Raw genomic sequence first — 16,939 nt, forward strand, 5'->3', positions numbered from 1 at the left:
CCAGTACTTTGGCCACCTGATGTGAAGAGCTGACTCATTGGAAAAGACCCTGATGCTGGGAAAGATTGAGGGCAGGAGGAGAAGGGGACGACAGAGGATGAGATGGTGGGATGGCATCACTGACTCAATGGACATGAGTTTCGGTAAACTCTGGGAGTTGGTGATGGACAGGGAGGCCTGCCGTGTTGTGGTTCATGGGGTCGCAAAGAGTCGGACACGACTGAGCAACTGAACTGAACTGAATTCTTTTTAGGGGGTGAAAATTGCATAGCTAATTTTATCACATAATAAAAGTAACTCTAAAACTTGAGTAAACAACAAAAGCGTTATTCACTACCTTCGACGATAAGTTTGGCTGTTGTTTTCACGTCTTCGTCTTCCGCAAGTACACAGCTATAGTCTTCAGCATCAGATGTGTCGATCGTCAGCACCGAGAGGAAGTGAACTTTCCTGTCAGAGTGCATCCTATATTTATCTCCTGTGTGAATCTCCACACCATCTTTATACCATTTCACTTTGACAAATGGCTCTGAGGTTTCACACTCAAAGGTTGCCATGGTGTCTTTTTCCTTAGCAACAACATCTTCTAATTCCTGTGTAAAAGTGATCAATTGCTTGGCTACAAGAGAAAAGGTGGGGGGCGGATAAAGCACATTAATTGAATACACAATTTGGATAATGGAAAAGAAAATTAAGAGAATACATTATTAGATATTTACAGATAAATAAAAATAGATCCATCAAATGAAAGAAATTCAAATTACCCTGGACGAGTAAGAATGCGTGGCTTGAGGTTTCCCCAGCAATATTGATGGCTTTCACCATGATGCTGGCAGAGTCCTCAGCAGTCACATCTCTTATGACCAGCTCACAAACATTGTCTTCGGGCCAATACCAGTAGATTCGGTCAGAGCGCTCAATCTTCACACCGTTTTTGTACCACTCACATTCAGGATCAGGTTTTCCCACCACTCTGACCCGGAAGTGTGCATCAGAGCCCTGGCCCACTGTTTGGCTTTGGATTCTTTCGAATATTTTGGGGGCCTCCATACTAGGACTTAATTCAATTTTGTCAGGCTTAAAAGTTGGAATAGTGATTTTGCCTTCTTCAGCAAGGGCTTTCTTTTCTTCTTCGGTTAGCTCCTTGGTCCAGTGGAGAAGTTCTTCTTTTGTCTTCCTTAGAAGCTCTTCATAGGATTCATCCTTCTTACGAGACTTGAGCTCCACAGCTGTAATGGCTTCATAATAGCCTTCCTCAGTCCTGCGCTTGAACTTGCTACGCAGCTCTTCTGACTCTTCAGACACTTTTTCATGGGTGATTCTTTCAGCCCTTTTCAGCCTCACAATTTCCTTGGTTTCAGTGGTGTCAACAGGTCTGTCTACTTTTTGTACTTCAAACTGAAGTTTTCCAGGTTCATGGATGTGAAACTCGGGCTTTGGCTCAGGGGCTCGCCTAAGGACAGACCTAAAATCTTCCCTCTGTTGGATCTCAAGCTTTACTTTATGCTCTATCACACCTTCAGGGTTTTCTGCGGTGACCTTGACTTCACCTGTATCATAAGACTTGCAGTCCACGATGTCCAGATAATGAATGCCATCGTAGCGGACTCTGAACCGTTTGCTTTTGCGGATGAGCTGCCCATTAAGGTACCAGTTGAGTTTGGGCTGAGGGTAGCCTGTTACCCGGCAACGGAATCTGGCGGTCTCCCCTTCCAGTACTCTCACTGGCTCTGGGAACAAGACAATGTCTGGCTTTTGCTTCTCTTTTTGATCGGTTGTCACACCAGTAAGGGCACCTTCATGAGCCATTCGCTCTAATTCTTCAATTCTCTGTAAGCCTTTCCTCCCCTCAGGCAATTGAGATTCCTCCACAAGACTCTTCTCATCTTTGACGATAAGGGTAGCAGATGTGTGATCTGTTCCATATTTGTTAGTAGCTCTGCAAGTAATGACACCACTGTCTCTGGAATACGCCACTGCGTAATCAAGGCTACAATATCCAAATTCATTGATCATGCGGAGCCTGTTGGCTGCTTCCAGTGGCTTTCCATCGTGGAGCCATTCCACCACCATCGTTGGGTCACCAATTGGTGTCAGCCTGCATTCAAAGTGGGCAGGCCCAAAGCGCTTGAGTCTTAAGGAAGTGAGTTTTTTCTTGAAAAATGGTTTCTGTTGCTTTTCTTTGTCATAGAGGTCACCTTCTTCCCACTGCTCTTGGCCATATCGCAAATGGAGAGGCTCCAGTTCTGGGGCTGCAATCTCCTTTGCTCTATACGTCCCTCGGGGGATGATTAATCTTCTCTCTGGCTCAGGCTCTGCAAACTCAACTTCAACATTTACTTTGCATCGTGTAGTGTCTCGGCCAGCCTTATTAATAGCGGTTGCAGTGTACCAGGCAGAGTCTTGGCTGACAGTGGAATCGATTTTAAGGGCAGCTTCTCCCTTGGTTCCTTCAATTCTATAAAAAGTGGAAAATAAATCATCAGTACAGAAGTAGTTGTCACTTCCTTGAGTACTGGATTTGTGTAATGAGTTTAATTATTTTTCAAGCCAACTTACCTGATTTTGGGATATTTATGAGGTACAATGATTTCACTGTTTTTCAACCATACAATGTCAGGATTGGGGTTGCCCGTAGCTCTGACTTTCATTTCAAGTCGGGAACCTTCCTTTATGTTGAGGTTCCTCAGTTTTTCCACAAACACTGGTTTTACTTGATGTTCCACAGCTAAAAGAGAAAGGTTGTGATTCTGAGTGAGTAAGGCTGAACTACCTGTTTAAAACCCAAGTGATAAGGTTATTTATTTTGAGTCTTCAGAGCAAATACCTTCCACAGTTAAAATCACTGAAATTGAAGATTTCCCTGCCCTGTTTTGGGCAACCACCGTCCATTCCCCAGAATCACTGGGTGTTGCAGGGACGATAAGCAGTGACTGGGTACCATCTTCTTTAACGACTATTTTATGGGTATAGTCATTGACAATTTGCTGGCCTATTAGAAAAACAAGCAAAAAAGGAATCACGTTAAAATAGTTGTTTTTAAAAGTTGTTAGACACAGATAAGTTTATTTTTGTGTTTAATAATTTATTAGTGAAAACTTACACTTACCATCATGAAACCAGAAGGTCTCAGGCATGGGTCGACCCACAACCTTTAAGTCAAATCTGGCAGTCTGTCCTTCTACACACTTGAAGGAAGTAGGTTTCAACACAAAGACTGGCTTATACAGTCTCTCGAGTTGTGACTCATCTGTTTCCTCCAGCCTGCGTCCAGGGGACATCCGTGCAGGAGACATCCTAGCAGGGGACATGCGTATTGGAGATCTGCTCACTGAACGTGGAGAGATGGATCTGAAAAACAAGATGCAAAAAAGAGTATTTTCATGAGGCATAGAGAAAACTCACCACAATAAATCTCTTTCTTAACATTATTTTAGAATTTACTTTGTGTATTAAAAGGTACCTCAAACTCATTGGGATCCAAAACAGAATACATTATTATTGCTCCCAAAACTATATTGTTCATATATCATCAGTCCCAGTCAGGAATTATTCAACACAGCTGGAAACCCATCCTCAAAATCTTAAGACTGGTCCTTAATACTGTCTCTCCCTCACCAACCGGGTTTAATGAGTTACTGAACTTTTCGATTCAACTACCAAAATATTTCAATAAATGTTGGTTAAATACCACCAACATAAATATGGAAAAAGAAAAATAACTTACATATCCCAGAAGAGAAAAACAAATAAAAGGTATTTGAAAAAAGTCCCAAACTCTACCGATACATTGTAGCCAGATTGGCTTGGATTGATTTCAAGTGCTGGCACCACCACACAGGCTGGGTGGACTAAGGCAATTTGCACAGGGTCATGGACACTTAGTGTTCTCACTCTCAAAACAGCAACAATAATCCCTCCATCGCATGGTTGTTGTATAAATTAGTGATGTGTGCTTGTGTTGCACTTCAGTCGTGTCCGACTCTGTGCGACCCTACGAACTGTAGCCCACCAGGCTCCTCTGTCCATGGGATTCTCCAGGCAAGAACACTGGAGTGGGTTGCCATGCACGCATGCTTGCATGCTAAGTCGCTTCAGTTGTGTCCGACTCTGTGCAACCCCATGGACGGGTTGCCATGCCTTCTTCATAAACTAGGGATAACACATGTAAAATCAGATGTTAAACAACTCTTTATAGCCTTCACTATATTAGCTATGGTACTGGCAAAACAGATAATGTGATACATGATGAAAGATGCTTTGCTCATTCCACACAGGGGTAAGAACTAAAAACTGGGCAATTGCCAGCACAGAGAACGGTAGACTTCTGGGTTTTTTCAGCCTTCATACCCCCCATTACATGACAGTGATTTGCTACTGAGATATCTGGTGTTTCAAACAATTTAAATACTGATCAACCTGAACTAGTATGAGCCTCACCTGATTCTGCTCACTGGCTCTGGTGTGGGTATGTAAGTTGGAGCACTAAGAGGTGCCGCGGGCTCCACATACAACTTCCCTGAGCAAATCGCATTTCCTTTCATATTGCTGGCAAATGCAGTATAGATGCCTTCATCTTCTGGAAGAACAACAGGTATTCGCAGACTAGCTCTGCCATCTTGTAGAAAGTCCATATGGTATCTCTCTCCATGTTTGATCCGTTTGCCATCTTTATACCATGCAATCTGTGAATAATATCATGCACATGTAAATAAGATTTACATAAAGGAGTTACACTATAATCTATGTGTTTCTTTATTGTAGCATGGAGGTATGATCAATGCTTATATTTTACCTTGGGTAATGGATACCCAGACATCTTGCAATGAAATGTAACACCCATCCCTTCAAGAATTCTATAATTCTTGACTCTTAAATCAAATCCTGCTTCAATAGCTTCAGATTCAGAAATGTCAACTGCCATCTTTTCTTCTCCATCTTCTTCAAGAAGTTCTTCTAATGTAGTCTTTATTATTCTGTATTCAATTTCTTTAATAAGTCTCTCTTCAAAGGAAGAAATGTGGAATTCCTATGTATTAAAAAAGATGACAGTCTGTTAAAAAGATATCTGCTGACTGATAGAAATTCTTTAAGAGTATTTGTTTTCAGAAATAAGGTTTGATTAAAATTTTTAATAGGAAGAAACATCTAGAAGCATTTGATTTTGCTTTTTTATCTGTTTTTCAGTGAGAATTAGATAAGTCATTATTTTTTAATCTGCCTACCAGTCATCTTTGGAAGTTCATGCTGTGGTGTCTTGGACAATGGTATTCTAAGAGTATGGGTTATACATGTGATGTCTATCCTACTGATGAAAAAATGTTGGCAGTAATGAACTTTGTTGTTTTAGTAATTGTTTTTCCTACTTGCATGTAATCTTTATTTCCAAAGTCATATGTGCAACATATTAATATTATGAAGATTAAGGAAGCTCATCAGCAGTGAACTTGGATATGCTTATAAGTAGTATAACCCTGGCCCAGCACTCGAAAATGAAAATATCAAACAAAAACAGGGGCACTGCAGGAGGAAAGAATAATGTGTGAAGTGATTTACTTGGTCATTATTGTTATACCTACCTGGTCTTCCACATAAGTCCTGACCATTACAGTATCTTTGGCCATTTTCTTCCTAATTAAGGCTTGTTCTTTTTCATACTCTTTTTCATACTCAGGGTATACATATCCAGGTGCTATTTCTCCAACTTTAGGTTCTTGCACAAATGCAGTCACTTGTGTTTGGTAAAGCATTTCTTGCTGGGATTTCATCAGTGACTCATAATCAGCTAGGGGTTAAGAACATGAGTTAATTTTTAATGTTCTTATGAAAAAGCTTTCATGCCACTGTTCATTCAAGCAAGTGCTACCCTATTGAGAGTTGATAAACAAAAGCCAGATTTTCCAAATTTTTCTATCAAAGTGCTCAGGATAGACTTAGATGGAATTTCAAACCCAAACTTACATTAATAAGTCAGCAGCCACTACTATTATAGAAAAAATTTTATATTAGCAGTCAGTCCTTTGGGATCAACCCTAGAGCTCTTCCTAATTTGTCATGTGACTTCTGGCAATTCATTTATCCTCTTTGGTCTTGAGTGCTTCATCTGCAAAATGGGGACAACATCCTAATCCTAAGGGGTTTTGTACAGAACATAGGATGGTCCACTATAAATGTGAACATCTTGGCAAAGACAATGGAGACCCACAGGTACGTTTTAATTTAAATGCTATTACCCTTTTTTTTTTTCAAATTACTTATGAATATTGAAAATCCTGATTTCTAGCTTAAAAAAAAACATTGGAAGCTCGAGCAACATTGAACCTGGTATGTGTGTGCCTAGCAACAGCATGCTGGAGGTGGGGCGCTACTGACCCCTTGGGGCAGGGCATATACTCTCCAATTTCTCCACTGTCTTCATTGTACTCATTAAAATCTGTCTGGATCTAGAGGGCCACAGGATTTAGAATCCTTACATTTTTATTTTTTAATTTAATGTAATTGTTTTGGCCGAACCACATGGCAGGTGGGATCTTAGTTCCCTGACTAGGGACTGAACCTGCACCCCCTGCATTGGAAGGCATAGTGTTAACCACTGAACTGCTGGGGAAGTTCCTCCTGCATTTTCAAAGTCATTATATACTTAGAAATGAATGCACCAAAAATAAACTATTGTCAGAACCTTTGAAGTTTAGTACTGGTACGGTTTTTGAGGCCATGTGGTCTAAAACATTTCCTATACAGCTGAGGCCAAGAGGAGGGCGGATGTGGACAGAGCCAGTATCAAAGCTGAATGCTGCAGCAGGACTTCTGACAATCACAGAGCGCTGCTTCCTCCCTGCATTTCCATTCTTATCATGCACATGGAACTACTTAGCGTTGCACTCACCTTCTTCAAGCAAGGAGGCAGATGCAGAAGTTTCTCCATGCTTATTACGAATAACAATAGTGTATTCTCCGGCATCATCAGCAAAAGTCATCGAAATCACCAGTCTGCACTCTCCAGTTTGTTTGTTGTAACTCACTTTGTATCTTTATGGAAATGAACAAACGAAAGAGTTCATAAATAACCCTTATGCGAGTAATATAAGCCTTATGTGGATCTGTGGTATAAAATTCAATGATCCTAAACATGGGAATATAGAATATAAGATTGCTAACAATTGAGGGAAATGCACGGACATGAGTAATGAAGGCCAAATGAGCTAAAACTTTCATTTTAAATAATAGTCATATAGTCTTCAAAATAAATAATAGATTATAATACTACTAGAATCAACTGTATGGAAATAAGAGACTTCAGTGTTTATGTTAGCAAATGATGAGGTCATTTAAATACTAAGATACTTCTCTTTGCTCATTATTTTGTTCCCTGTATTATGTGAAGATCAAATGAATAATGAAAACAATAAACTCCTTTAAACATTTCAATATTAAGTCTTTGGTACACTACATTTCTTCTTATTAAGATATGATGGATACATTTTTAGATTAAGTTGCAGGAAATTTAAAGCTGAATTTTATATTCAATTGCAAATTTATTAGCATAGATTTCCACATATAACCAGCTTTCTTCAAAAATTACCCTTTTTCTTTTATCTTTTAGTGCCTTAATTATTATGCCTTTTTATTGAAAGTTGTTTCAGATCCTTGGTAGAAAAATATGTTCTGTGTGTGTAAAAATTCCATAGCATTTTCTCTATTTCACCAGCACTGTAACCATCCACTTTGGTCACATAACTCTGTTTCTCAATAAGACTTTGTGTGAAAACACGAAAATACCTCAAAGCACACTATGAAGGCTCTATAACAAAAGACCCTACCTCTGAGGATGGGGTAAGTATATTCTATTCTCTCTTGGCTTCATAGACCTATCAGACAAATCACAGAAAACTCCATCATTCAACCATGAACATACCTGTATCCTGTGGTTAGAGGAACACCGGACTTTTTCCAGTAGACATGGGGCTTCGGGTTGCCACCAACCTGGCATTCAAATACAACGCTCCCACCTTCCACCAGTTTCTGGACCACTGGTTTTGTAATAAAGAAAGGAGCGGCAGGTTCTCCCGGCCCTGCTGGTTCCTCTGGGATGCTAGTATCAGTCATTACCACATCTCTTGATTCGACGAAGCTGGAAAGAGAATGCCCTTCATGTGAGCTTCTGGACTGCCATTTGCCAGTACGAAAGGGACTAACCAAGCAAAATTGTACTACAGTGAAAAAGCATTAGCAAAAGAAGGTGTTACCGTTTCTCTTCTGTGGTAATTTTCTCAGCCACAGCTGTTGTTTCCTTTTCAAATTCTTCTGACACTAGAAGAAGACAGACGTTTCTCTGGTTAAAGTCAGGTGTTTAGTTCGCTTCACTACTGACCTCTCCTTAGCATGCCAGTTAAGTTGGCCCCATAATTAACCCCTCGATTCTAAAAGGGGACTCCGTTAGCAGGTATGTAGAAAGAACTGTCAGGTAGTGAGGAGTGTGTGGGAGGTCCCTGGGGGTGTGACCACTGACCTTGCACAGCTAGATAGCAGGATGTGCTGACGGTCCCAGCCTCATTCACAGCAGTGCAAGTGAACCGCCCGCTGTCTTCTGCAAAGGCTTCACGAATCAGAAGGCGAGCAATTCCACTCTGGAAGGTTATCTGGAAATCAATGGAACTTTCTATCTGGTAGTCTTCCCTGTACCATGTCACTTTGGGGGATGGGTATCCAGAGATGTGGCACTCTAAGGTGACAGATTCACCTTCAATAACAGTCACGTTCTTTAAGCCCTAAAGAAAGAAGAAACAGGAAGTATTGATACGTGTGCCGATGCAGCAATCATCTCTATATGTTGTACCAAATGTGGGGGTTTGACCTTGGGCATTCGAATTGTCATAAAATGCTTTCTTAACTTCAAGACTGTGGAACTATCTGTAAAGAAACTCCTTTGGAAATTGGAATACTCCCAGTTTGAAAGAAATGTAAAGAAATGTAAGGTGTTTCCAACTTCATAAGGTGGAACTGTACTGATGTCACATAATAGGGTATCCCTGTACCCTCTGTTGTTTGCACATATTCAAATCCTAACAAAGCCTGAAAGCTCAGCAGGCAATATTGCCTCTTCAGCAAAACTATCCTCAACTGGAAGTAATCAAACTTTCCTTTGCACCCTCCCTCTACTGAAGTGCTTATCACCTTTTATATTTTATTATGCTTATTTATGTACATTTTTTCAGATAGTAAGACAGATTTCAAAGAGGGCTAGACTAGTCTTGCAATCATGCCTTACACATAACAGAAACTCATAGAATCTGCTGGCTATGTGACTGAGGCTGTCACACAGAATTCCTCCTCTCCTTTCCTAATAGTAGATGGTCTTAAAAAAATACTTGTAGATGCACTCATGGAATTTTCAAGTTTGAGAAGCTGATGTTTGCATATATGAACATTATTTGACTAGATATGCATGTGATCCAACACTATGAACTTTACTCACCGAGACTAAAGTGGGAGGAGTAACAGGGATTTCAACAGGCGCAGGTACTCTTGCTGTTTCTGTTACCTACAATTTTGACAAAGGATGTTACAAAATGCTCAGGAAATTAGGGGAAATTTCAAACTCTTAGCACATGCAAAATTATAAAAATAATTCGAGAAGAGTTCTGACCCACACCATGCTCGATAAAATGAAGTCTGAGCATGGTGAGCAGGCTGACCACTGCGATAGCACGGATTGGCCTAGTGCCTGGTCCTGCTCCATGGGAATGGATTAAGAGACAGCAGGGGCTCCAGTGGTCACCAACCTTGGTTTCACGCTCACGCAGTGCTTCGAAGCGCTCTTCACGGACTGCAACACCAGTGATGCTCACCCCAACCTCCTTCTTCACCTCAATGCCAGCTTGACTCTTAAAAGTCTCTGGTGTGTCCGCAAAGGGGAACTGGGGTGAAGGAGTGGGCTCCGCTCTCACTCTAGCCTCAGCAGGCTTCACAGTAGGTGCCTTCACAGATTTGGTGACCTTCTGAGCAGAAGGTGTGGCTGACAACTCTTTTTGTAATGTGGCAATAGCGGTACCGGCTATTGATGCCTAAATAAAAACAGTCAGAAAATAGTCACTTAACTGCGATCCCAGTCACCTCCCAGAAGTCCTTCACCACTAGCATTCTTGTGGCAAGTCTGAGTCAATTTTCTATGTGGTTCCCTTTTTAATGTTCTCATTATCACTTTTATAGTTAATGAAAAGTCAGAGATAAGCCAGTTATAAAGCTCACTGTCATTCCTGCCAGCCTCTAAAATACATTTGAAAGTCTTCCTAATAGAGTTGTATTTAGAACTTATTTTATGCTCTTATCACAAAGGGACTGAAGGTCTTCTAAAACTTGGTCATGAATTTTCACTTAAATCATGCCAAGGAAGCTGTGTTTGAAAATACAACAGTGGGAAATTCAAAAATAATAACAATTTTAACTATTTGGTTAATTCCTAAGAACTACTTTAAAACAGAACATTTAGGCTTCGGCCACAAATCTGTATGAGAGGTGAAACTGAAAAAGCTTAGAAGAATATTTTAAGAGTTCCCTTGCTCTTTTTATTCTGTTGCTGTCTGGGTATTTGAGATTATCCCAAATGCAGGTATTAAATATACCTTATAATTCTCTGAAGCATATAGTTTGGATTCTATGACTCGGGTGTGTAACATAAGAATGTGTGCCTGCTAAGTCACTTCAGTTATGTTTGATTCTTTGTGACCCCACGGACTGTAGCCCACCAGACTCCTCTGTCCATGGGATCCTCCAGGCCAGAATACTGGAGTGGGTTGCCATGCCCTCCTCCAGGGGATCTTCCCAACCCAGGGATTGAATCTCTGTCTCTTATGTCTCCTGCATGGGCAGGTGGGTTCTTTACTCCTAGCGCCACTTGGGAAACCTCAAAGTAAGAATAGTTGTGGCTAATATTGAGGATTATCAGATCTTATCAACTTACTAAGATTTTCACTTGTACTAACTTGTTCCTGATGACAGAGCTAATAAGGGGCAGAGTTAGGGTGCTAATCCAGGCCTGTGTGATCCCTCAGTCCAGCCCAACCACCACACGGTAACACGTCTCCATCTTATTATCCTGAGTATACAAACACATGACTTCTCAGTGTCTGTCTTTGGTATCGGTATCAATTCTCATTTATATCATTCTGAAATATCTCACAGCATAAGGAAAACTGAACTGAACCTTTTACAGAATGTGAAACAGAGAGAAGCCGGTATGGATTTGTGTCTTCTCAGAGGTGTCAGAAAACTATCTTTTAGTCTAGGCTTTCTCTGCTGGGCAAGTTCCAGTAATTGAATTTTAGGGGCTTCTGAGTCTACGTGAGGGTAAACAGACATTGCCAAAAACAAGCCTGTACTGCCTTCACCAAAGATGCTCCATATCACACAACCTACTTTCTTCCTTTAAGCCTAACATTTCTTTGTCATGTTCTTTAAATTCTTACCTCATATCCATGTTCTGTCTTAGGAACAGAAATTTTTGAAACAGTAAAGTGAGGGCTTGCTGTGCGGGGGCGTTTATCCACATGGACTAATCTTTCGCTTGTTAGATCTGTAGTTTTCTTGATCTGCATGGAAATGGAACTCAGTGAAACCCTTGCTCACCAGATGACCACAGCAGTTATGTTTGCTTTCCCAGAAACAGGCAGTGGGTCCAAACTCACCTGTGATGATATGTGCATTCCCATTTGATCAGTAGTTGTGATATGAGTCTCAGAAGGAGCGTGGATCACTCCAGGTTTGACTGCTTTAGGGACAACGTGGGGCTCTGAGGCTGGACGTGGGGGCTGCTCAGCTACCTTTGTGGCGGAAATGTGCTCCTTATATCCATACTCCAAAGTGGTCTTCTGAGCGTATGATTCTTCAACATGCGCGGGTTCTCTGGGCTCTCGAACTCGGGCCTGGTCGACTGCAGCAACCACTGTTGCTACAGCTTCCGCCTTTTTCCCAACGCCCACCTGCAGATAAGGTTCCAGAATTAACACTCAGTAATGTCAAAGTCAGGTTGGGACTTTTCCTCCTGGGATAGTCATCGAGAAAAGACAAATGCCTATAAGGCGTGATGGGCAGATGGTGTCCATGTTACACAACTATGTTAATGTCTCCAGAAATGGGACTTAGAATTGCATTTAGGAACTTAACGTTTCACTGATCATTATAATGTGTAGACGTCTAGTTAGATACACTCTATGAAGCCTGGCTTAATTAGACATTAAATCACACAAACACAACACAGGACAACACAAGATGTGTATAAAACAGTAAAGAAGTTTTGAGTGTGTCAAGTATTTTGTCCATGGCAGACAGACAGCACTTGTGAAGTCAGAACTTTGGGGCTGGTTATCTTGATTATTCTTTATTGCCAATCATTCAGTCTGGTGTAGGTGTAATGACAGTGATGATAAAAATGCCCTCAAATATTGTCACAGTCCCATCCAGAAAAAATCAGCTGCTGCAGCATTGTATACTCACATGCAAATCTGAGATAACAAGAAAGCTTGTGAACACACAGGGAACATGTTAATTTACTTATGATTCCCTAGGGATAAGAAATTTTTAATTTATTAGAAAGTATCTTTCTGAAAACACATGAATGAAGATGCTGTGATGAAAATCAGAGTGTTATCCTATTTGGATTCAAGAAAACAACCTTTCACAGCAAAGTTCAATTTACTGTCATTACCACTGAAAGTTAAAGTGAAGAAGGAAAACAAAATGCTGTTTTCTCATTTCCATGAATATGATTATCCTAAATGGGAACACAGTTTGTAAAGGAGTTTCTCTTTTATAGAAAGCAAGCCAGTTGATATGGCTCATATATTATGATTCTGTGCGATGCTTGGAAACAGCATATTGCAAACATCACATCAACATGTCCATCAGTGCTGTTTAAAAGAATGCTGGAATATTTTATTAATGTCCAGTTTTCTGCTGCTGTGAGTAGAACCTAGATTGCATCTGAAATGTTTTTCAAGTGTACTACCTCTATATATCTGTTCAAATGGTAAATGATCTGAACCATTTAAGATATAAATGAGGTATTTTTGAGATGAAATTGGGCCTTCAGTGATCACAGGCTTCATCCAGCTCTCCTTCCAGGAAGCCACAAACAATCTAAACTGCCTTGAAGAAGGATAGATACCATTTTCACTTTAGATTGCATCTTAAACTGTAAGATACATGTGAGGATTAGGTGGTTTACGTTAATTCATCTGGTTGTTTCTTTTTTTAAACCACATGGGCCATAAGTTGACTTTAATTTTAGAGATGTTTTAAAATGTTACCGTCTTCAACAGATTTATATTTGTTTATATGAATAAATAACTTTGCCTGTAAAATGATTACATTTACATTATATCTCATTTGAATCTTTCAACCAGTCTATGAAATAAATTGTTCTATTTTAATAATGAGAAACCTTAGGTTCAAAGAAACTGTCACTCACCAACTGACATAGACGAATGTCATTCTTAATTTATGTTGATGTATGGCAAAAGCAATACAATATTGTAAAGTAATTAGCCTCCAATTAAAATAAATAAATAAAACTCATGCAAAAAAAGAATCTTAACTATGGTAAGATATTTTAAATTGGGGAAGCATTTATATGTTTTTTCCTGAGTTAACACATATCAACTCTATATACATATGCTGGTGGACCCATACCCTCATTTTGGTGGACAATCACAAATGAGTATTCTAGGCTGATAGCCGCTTTTATTTATTTATTTCTGATTCTAATATCCCTCATATTTCTCTAAACTAGATAATCAGGTAGATTTTGACTAGAATTGGAGATCTCAATTCCTACCAATTTAAGCTGAGAATGATTAGAAAAGTGTTATTTACTCTGAAATTTCACAACTAGAAATGCTGTTCCACTGTCAGCACTGGACTGAATCTGATCGTCTCCAATGTTCTGTTGATCAGTCAAGCAATTAACCGAACAGCGGAAGCACAGCGGCTCATGATGGATGGAGAGTTAGGAGAACTGGTGATGAAATGGGATGAAACAGTGCTTTCCACCTCCACTGCATCAGTTTCCATCTCCTTATGAGAAAGATGCATTTGTTTCTGCTTCATAGCAAATCCTTTTCTAGTTCTTGGCAGTGTGGCTGATTCAGGAGATTTTGCACTAGTAACTATTATTTTGGGTGTAGACATTTTCTTAGCTTCCATTCTTACGTAATTTTAAATAACAAAAATAAGATAGTCAAATCTGTGGGATTCAGAACAAACAAAATAATGAGATGATGTTACATACTGGAATTTCTGACATCAGTGAGACTTCGAAAAGGTTGATATGCCATTCAAGATTAGACTTGAGTGTGGAGTAAAAGTCACTCAGTCATGGATGACTCTTTGTGACCCCATGGACTATACATACAGTCCATGGAATTTTCCAGGCCAGAATACCGGAGTGGGTAGCCTTTCCCTTCTCCAAAGGATCTTCCAAACCCAGGGATTGAACCCAGGTCTCCCACGTTGCAGGCAGATTTTTTACCAGCTGAGCCTCCCGAAAGCCCAAGAATACTGGAGTGGGTAGCCTATCCCCTTTCCAGCAGATCTTCCCAACCCAGGAATCAAACCGAGGTCTCCTGCACTGCAGGCAGATTCTTTACCGACTGAGCTATGAAGGAAGCCCAATATTAGACTTCGGCAATGTTTAATAGCAGATCCTAAATCGTGTCTTAGGAAAAAACCCAAAGGTGTAGACATAGAGAAGAGCATTGAGGGAAATACAGAAAGGAATGTTATGATACTAAAGAGACTGAAAAACTTTAGTTGCTAATATCCAGTTACTATATTAGCAATGAAGAATAAAATTAGGTGAAAAGTTTACTCAGAACCCAAGGCATAGATTCATGGGAAGTAGGTTAATTCATGGAAATTTCATAGCCACAAATGGATGCTACAAACAACATTTTCATAGCTTGTGTGTATTTATTCTGGTTGGATAATTGCTTCTCAAGATTTTAATATTGCATCTTGTTCAGTGTTAGTGAGAGTGACTATAGCAGGCACTATGATTTCCTCAGCTTCTTTTCTCATCTGATGTTTGCAGAGAGAAAAAAGATAAAGTTTCACATGATGAAAATTATAGGTTATTTCTTAAAATAACCCCGTACTATACAACGTAAGATACCGAACTTATGAACCCCTCAAAATCTGTATCTTGACAGTAAAAGTCATTATTTACATATATATATATTTTTTTTTTTAATGTCCATGGCATTTCTTAAAATTAGCCTGCATGCAATTTCTTTTTTTCCCCATTTCCCATGATTTCATGTTTTATTGTGGTAAGTACACTTAACATGATGTCTACTCTTTAAACGCACAATATAGTATTGTTAACTCTAGGCATGATGTTGTTCAATAGATCTCTAGAACTTACTCAACTTGCATAACTGAAACTTCATACCCTTAAAATCAAGATATTAACACATTTAAAAGTGAAAAAATATATTCATAAATTGACTACCTTAATGAAACCCCTGCTTTTAGTTTTGAATGGTCCATGTGTACAAATCTAAAGATAAAAATACTATAATTTTATACAGCCTGCATGCAATTTCCATCATCAACTTCTGGAGAATTCTAGACATTAATAATAAAAAATGGAAAATAATAGTAAAGCAGTCAGTGAGGAAAGGATTATGTAGTAATATTAACAATGATAAATAATTTGTTATTTAATTTTCCAATTGTATAACTAAAAATAAATTAGGTTAATAGAGTCTCATAAGAAATTCTCAGACTTGGTATTAAAGTATTATAATAGAGGATTTCACATGAGATTTAGTATCAGTGTATTATAATAGGGGATTTCACACTGGAATAGCAATAGTCACCTTTCCATGAGTAACTTGAATTTGTTCTTGTCTAGTAGCCATTTCTTCTCTAGTTCTCAGTATTGTTTCTTGTTCTTTGGCTTTAGCAGTAGCAACTGCTATTGTAGACAAGGCAGTTTTCTCAGCTTCCTTTCTCATCTGATTATCACAGTAAAATCAAGTTTAAATTGCACAGGGCTTTAGACGAATATGGAATGACCCTTCCCCCCTCTTAGTGGGGATGCAAGACACAGTTATTCAGGGTTAACTACACAAGAGAAGTTAACTTTCACTGGGGCAGTGTGTGCACACACTGACTGGGAATCACAAACCTTAGAAATGTTAACTACAAAAAAAAGAATCTCCAGATGATTCCATATATTGCTTTCTAAAAATCAGGCTAATCTTCATGCAAAGGATAATGGTGAATAAAATGAATTACAAATGTTACAGATGAATGAAAATCAAAGGTACAGATAAAGATAATGAGAAAAAGTCATACATTCACCATGTGTTTTTTAGTTGGGGATTCAAAAAGGAAAATACAGATTAATAATTCATATCACATCACAGTTAATGGTTTACTCGAAATTAGTTTAAAGATAAACTTTTCCCATCTTGAATATCTGTCTTCACCTTTTCGTGAGTTACTTGAACTTGCTCTCTTTTGGTAGTGATGCCTTCTCTAGTTCTCGACACTACGTCTTGTTCTTTGACTTTGGGTGTGGCAACTATGACTTTAGGTACCACTGTTTTCCTAGTTTCTTTCAATATCTGGTCATATGATTAAAAAAAAGGTGAGAAAATGGTCATTAAATTTCATTCAGCTCTAATTAAAAAAAAGGTAAGTCAAAGTTGAGAAAGTAAGAACATTTCTTCCTACTCAAGGACATTTTGTCATTTGAGTTGCTTTGATCATGAATATTGTTTCATTAGTAGCAATATCAAAGTAAGTTCAGTCTAAAACAAAAAAATGTGATGAGCAATAAAAGGATGCATTTTTCACATTATTCTCATAATTTATGGGAAATGCAAATAGAGCCATCAATAACACATAACTTTGCATTATATCAATTGACTTGTAC

General features: G+C 39.1%; 1 protein-coding gene across 4 annotated transcripts in view; it reads right to left on the reverse strand.

The window, feature by feature from the left end:
* The window catches only part of TTN (titin), a 274,747-nt gene that overhangs the window by 240,697 nt on the left and 17,111 nt on the right, over positions 1-16,939 (reverse strand). For all 4 annotated transcript variants that reach the window (XM_040227721.1, XM_040227720.1, XM_040227719.1 and 1 more), the window contains 18 exons: positions 16,491-16,628; positions 15,876-16,013; positions 11,685-11,978; positions 11,466-11,588; positions 9,783-10,064; positions 9,476-9,541; positions 8,510-8,768; positions 8,247-8,310; positions 7,916-8,131; positions 6,887-7,029; positions 5,580-5,785; positions 4,796-5,029; positions 4,441-4,685; positions 3,110-3,351; positions 2,828-2,992; positions 2,560-2,728; positions 765-2,458; positions 338-619 (listed from right to left, as the gene is read on the reverse strand). In XM_040227721.1, the coding sequence (XP_040083655.1) occupies positions 338-619; positions 765-2,458; positions 2,560-2,728; positions 2,828-2,992; positions 3,110-3,351; positions 4,441-4,685; positions 4,796-5,029; positions 5,580-5,785; positions 6,887-7,029; positions 7,916-8,131; positions 8,247-8,310; positions 8,510-8,768; positions 9,476-9,541; positions 9,783-10,064; positions 11,466-11,588; positions 11,685-11,978; positions 15,876-16,013; positions 16,491-16,628 (4,960 nt within the window). The remainder of the gene's footprint in view (positions 1-337; positions 620-764; positions 2,459-2,559; positions 2,729-2,827; positions 2,993-3,109; positions 3,352-4,440; positions 4,686-4,795; positions 5,030-5,579; positions 5,786-6,886; positions 7,030-7,915; positions 8,132-8,246; positions 8,311-8,509; positions 8,769-9,475; positions 9,542-9,782; positions 10,065-11,465; positions 11,589-11,684; positions 11,979-15,875; positions 16,014-16,490; positions 16,629-16,939) is intronic.

Source organism: Oryx dammah, unplaced genomic scaffold (genome assembly GCF_014754425.2).
Source record: "Oryx dammah isolate SB20612 unplaced genomic scaffold, SCBI_Odam_1.1 HiC_scaffold_27, whole genome shotgun sequence".
In the NCBI taxonomy this organism is placed as follows: domain Eukaryota; kingdom Metazoa; phylum Chordata; class Mammalia; order Artiodactyla; family Bovidae; genus Oryx; species Oryx dammah.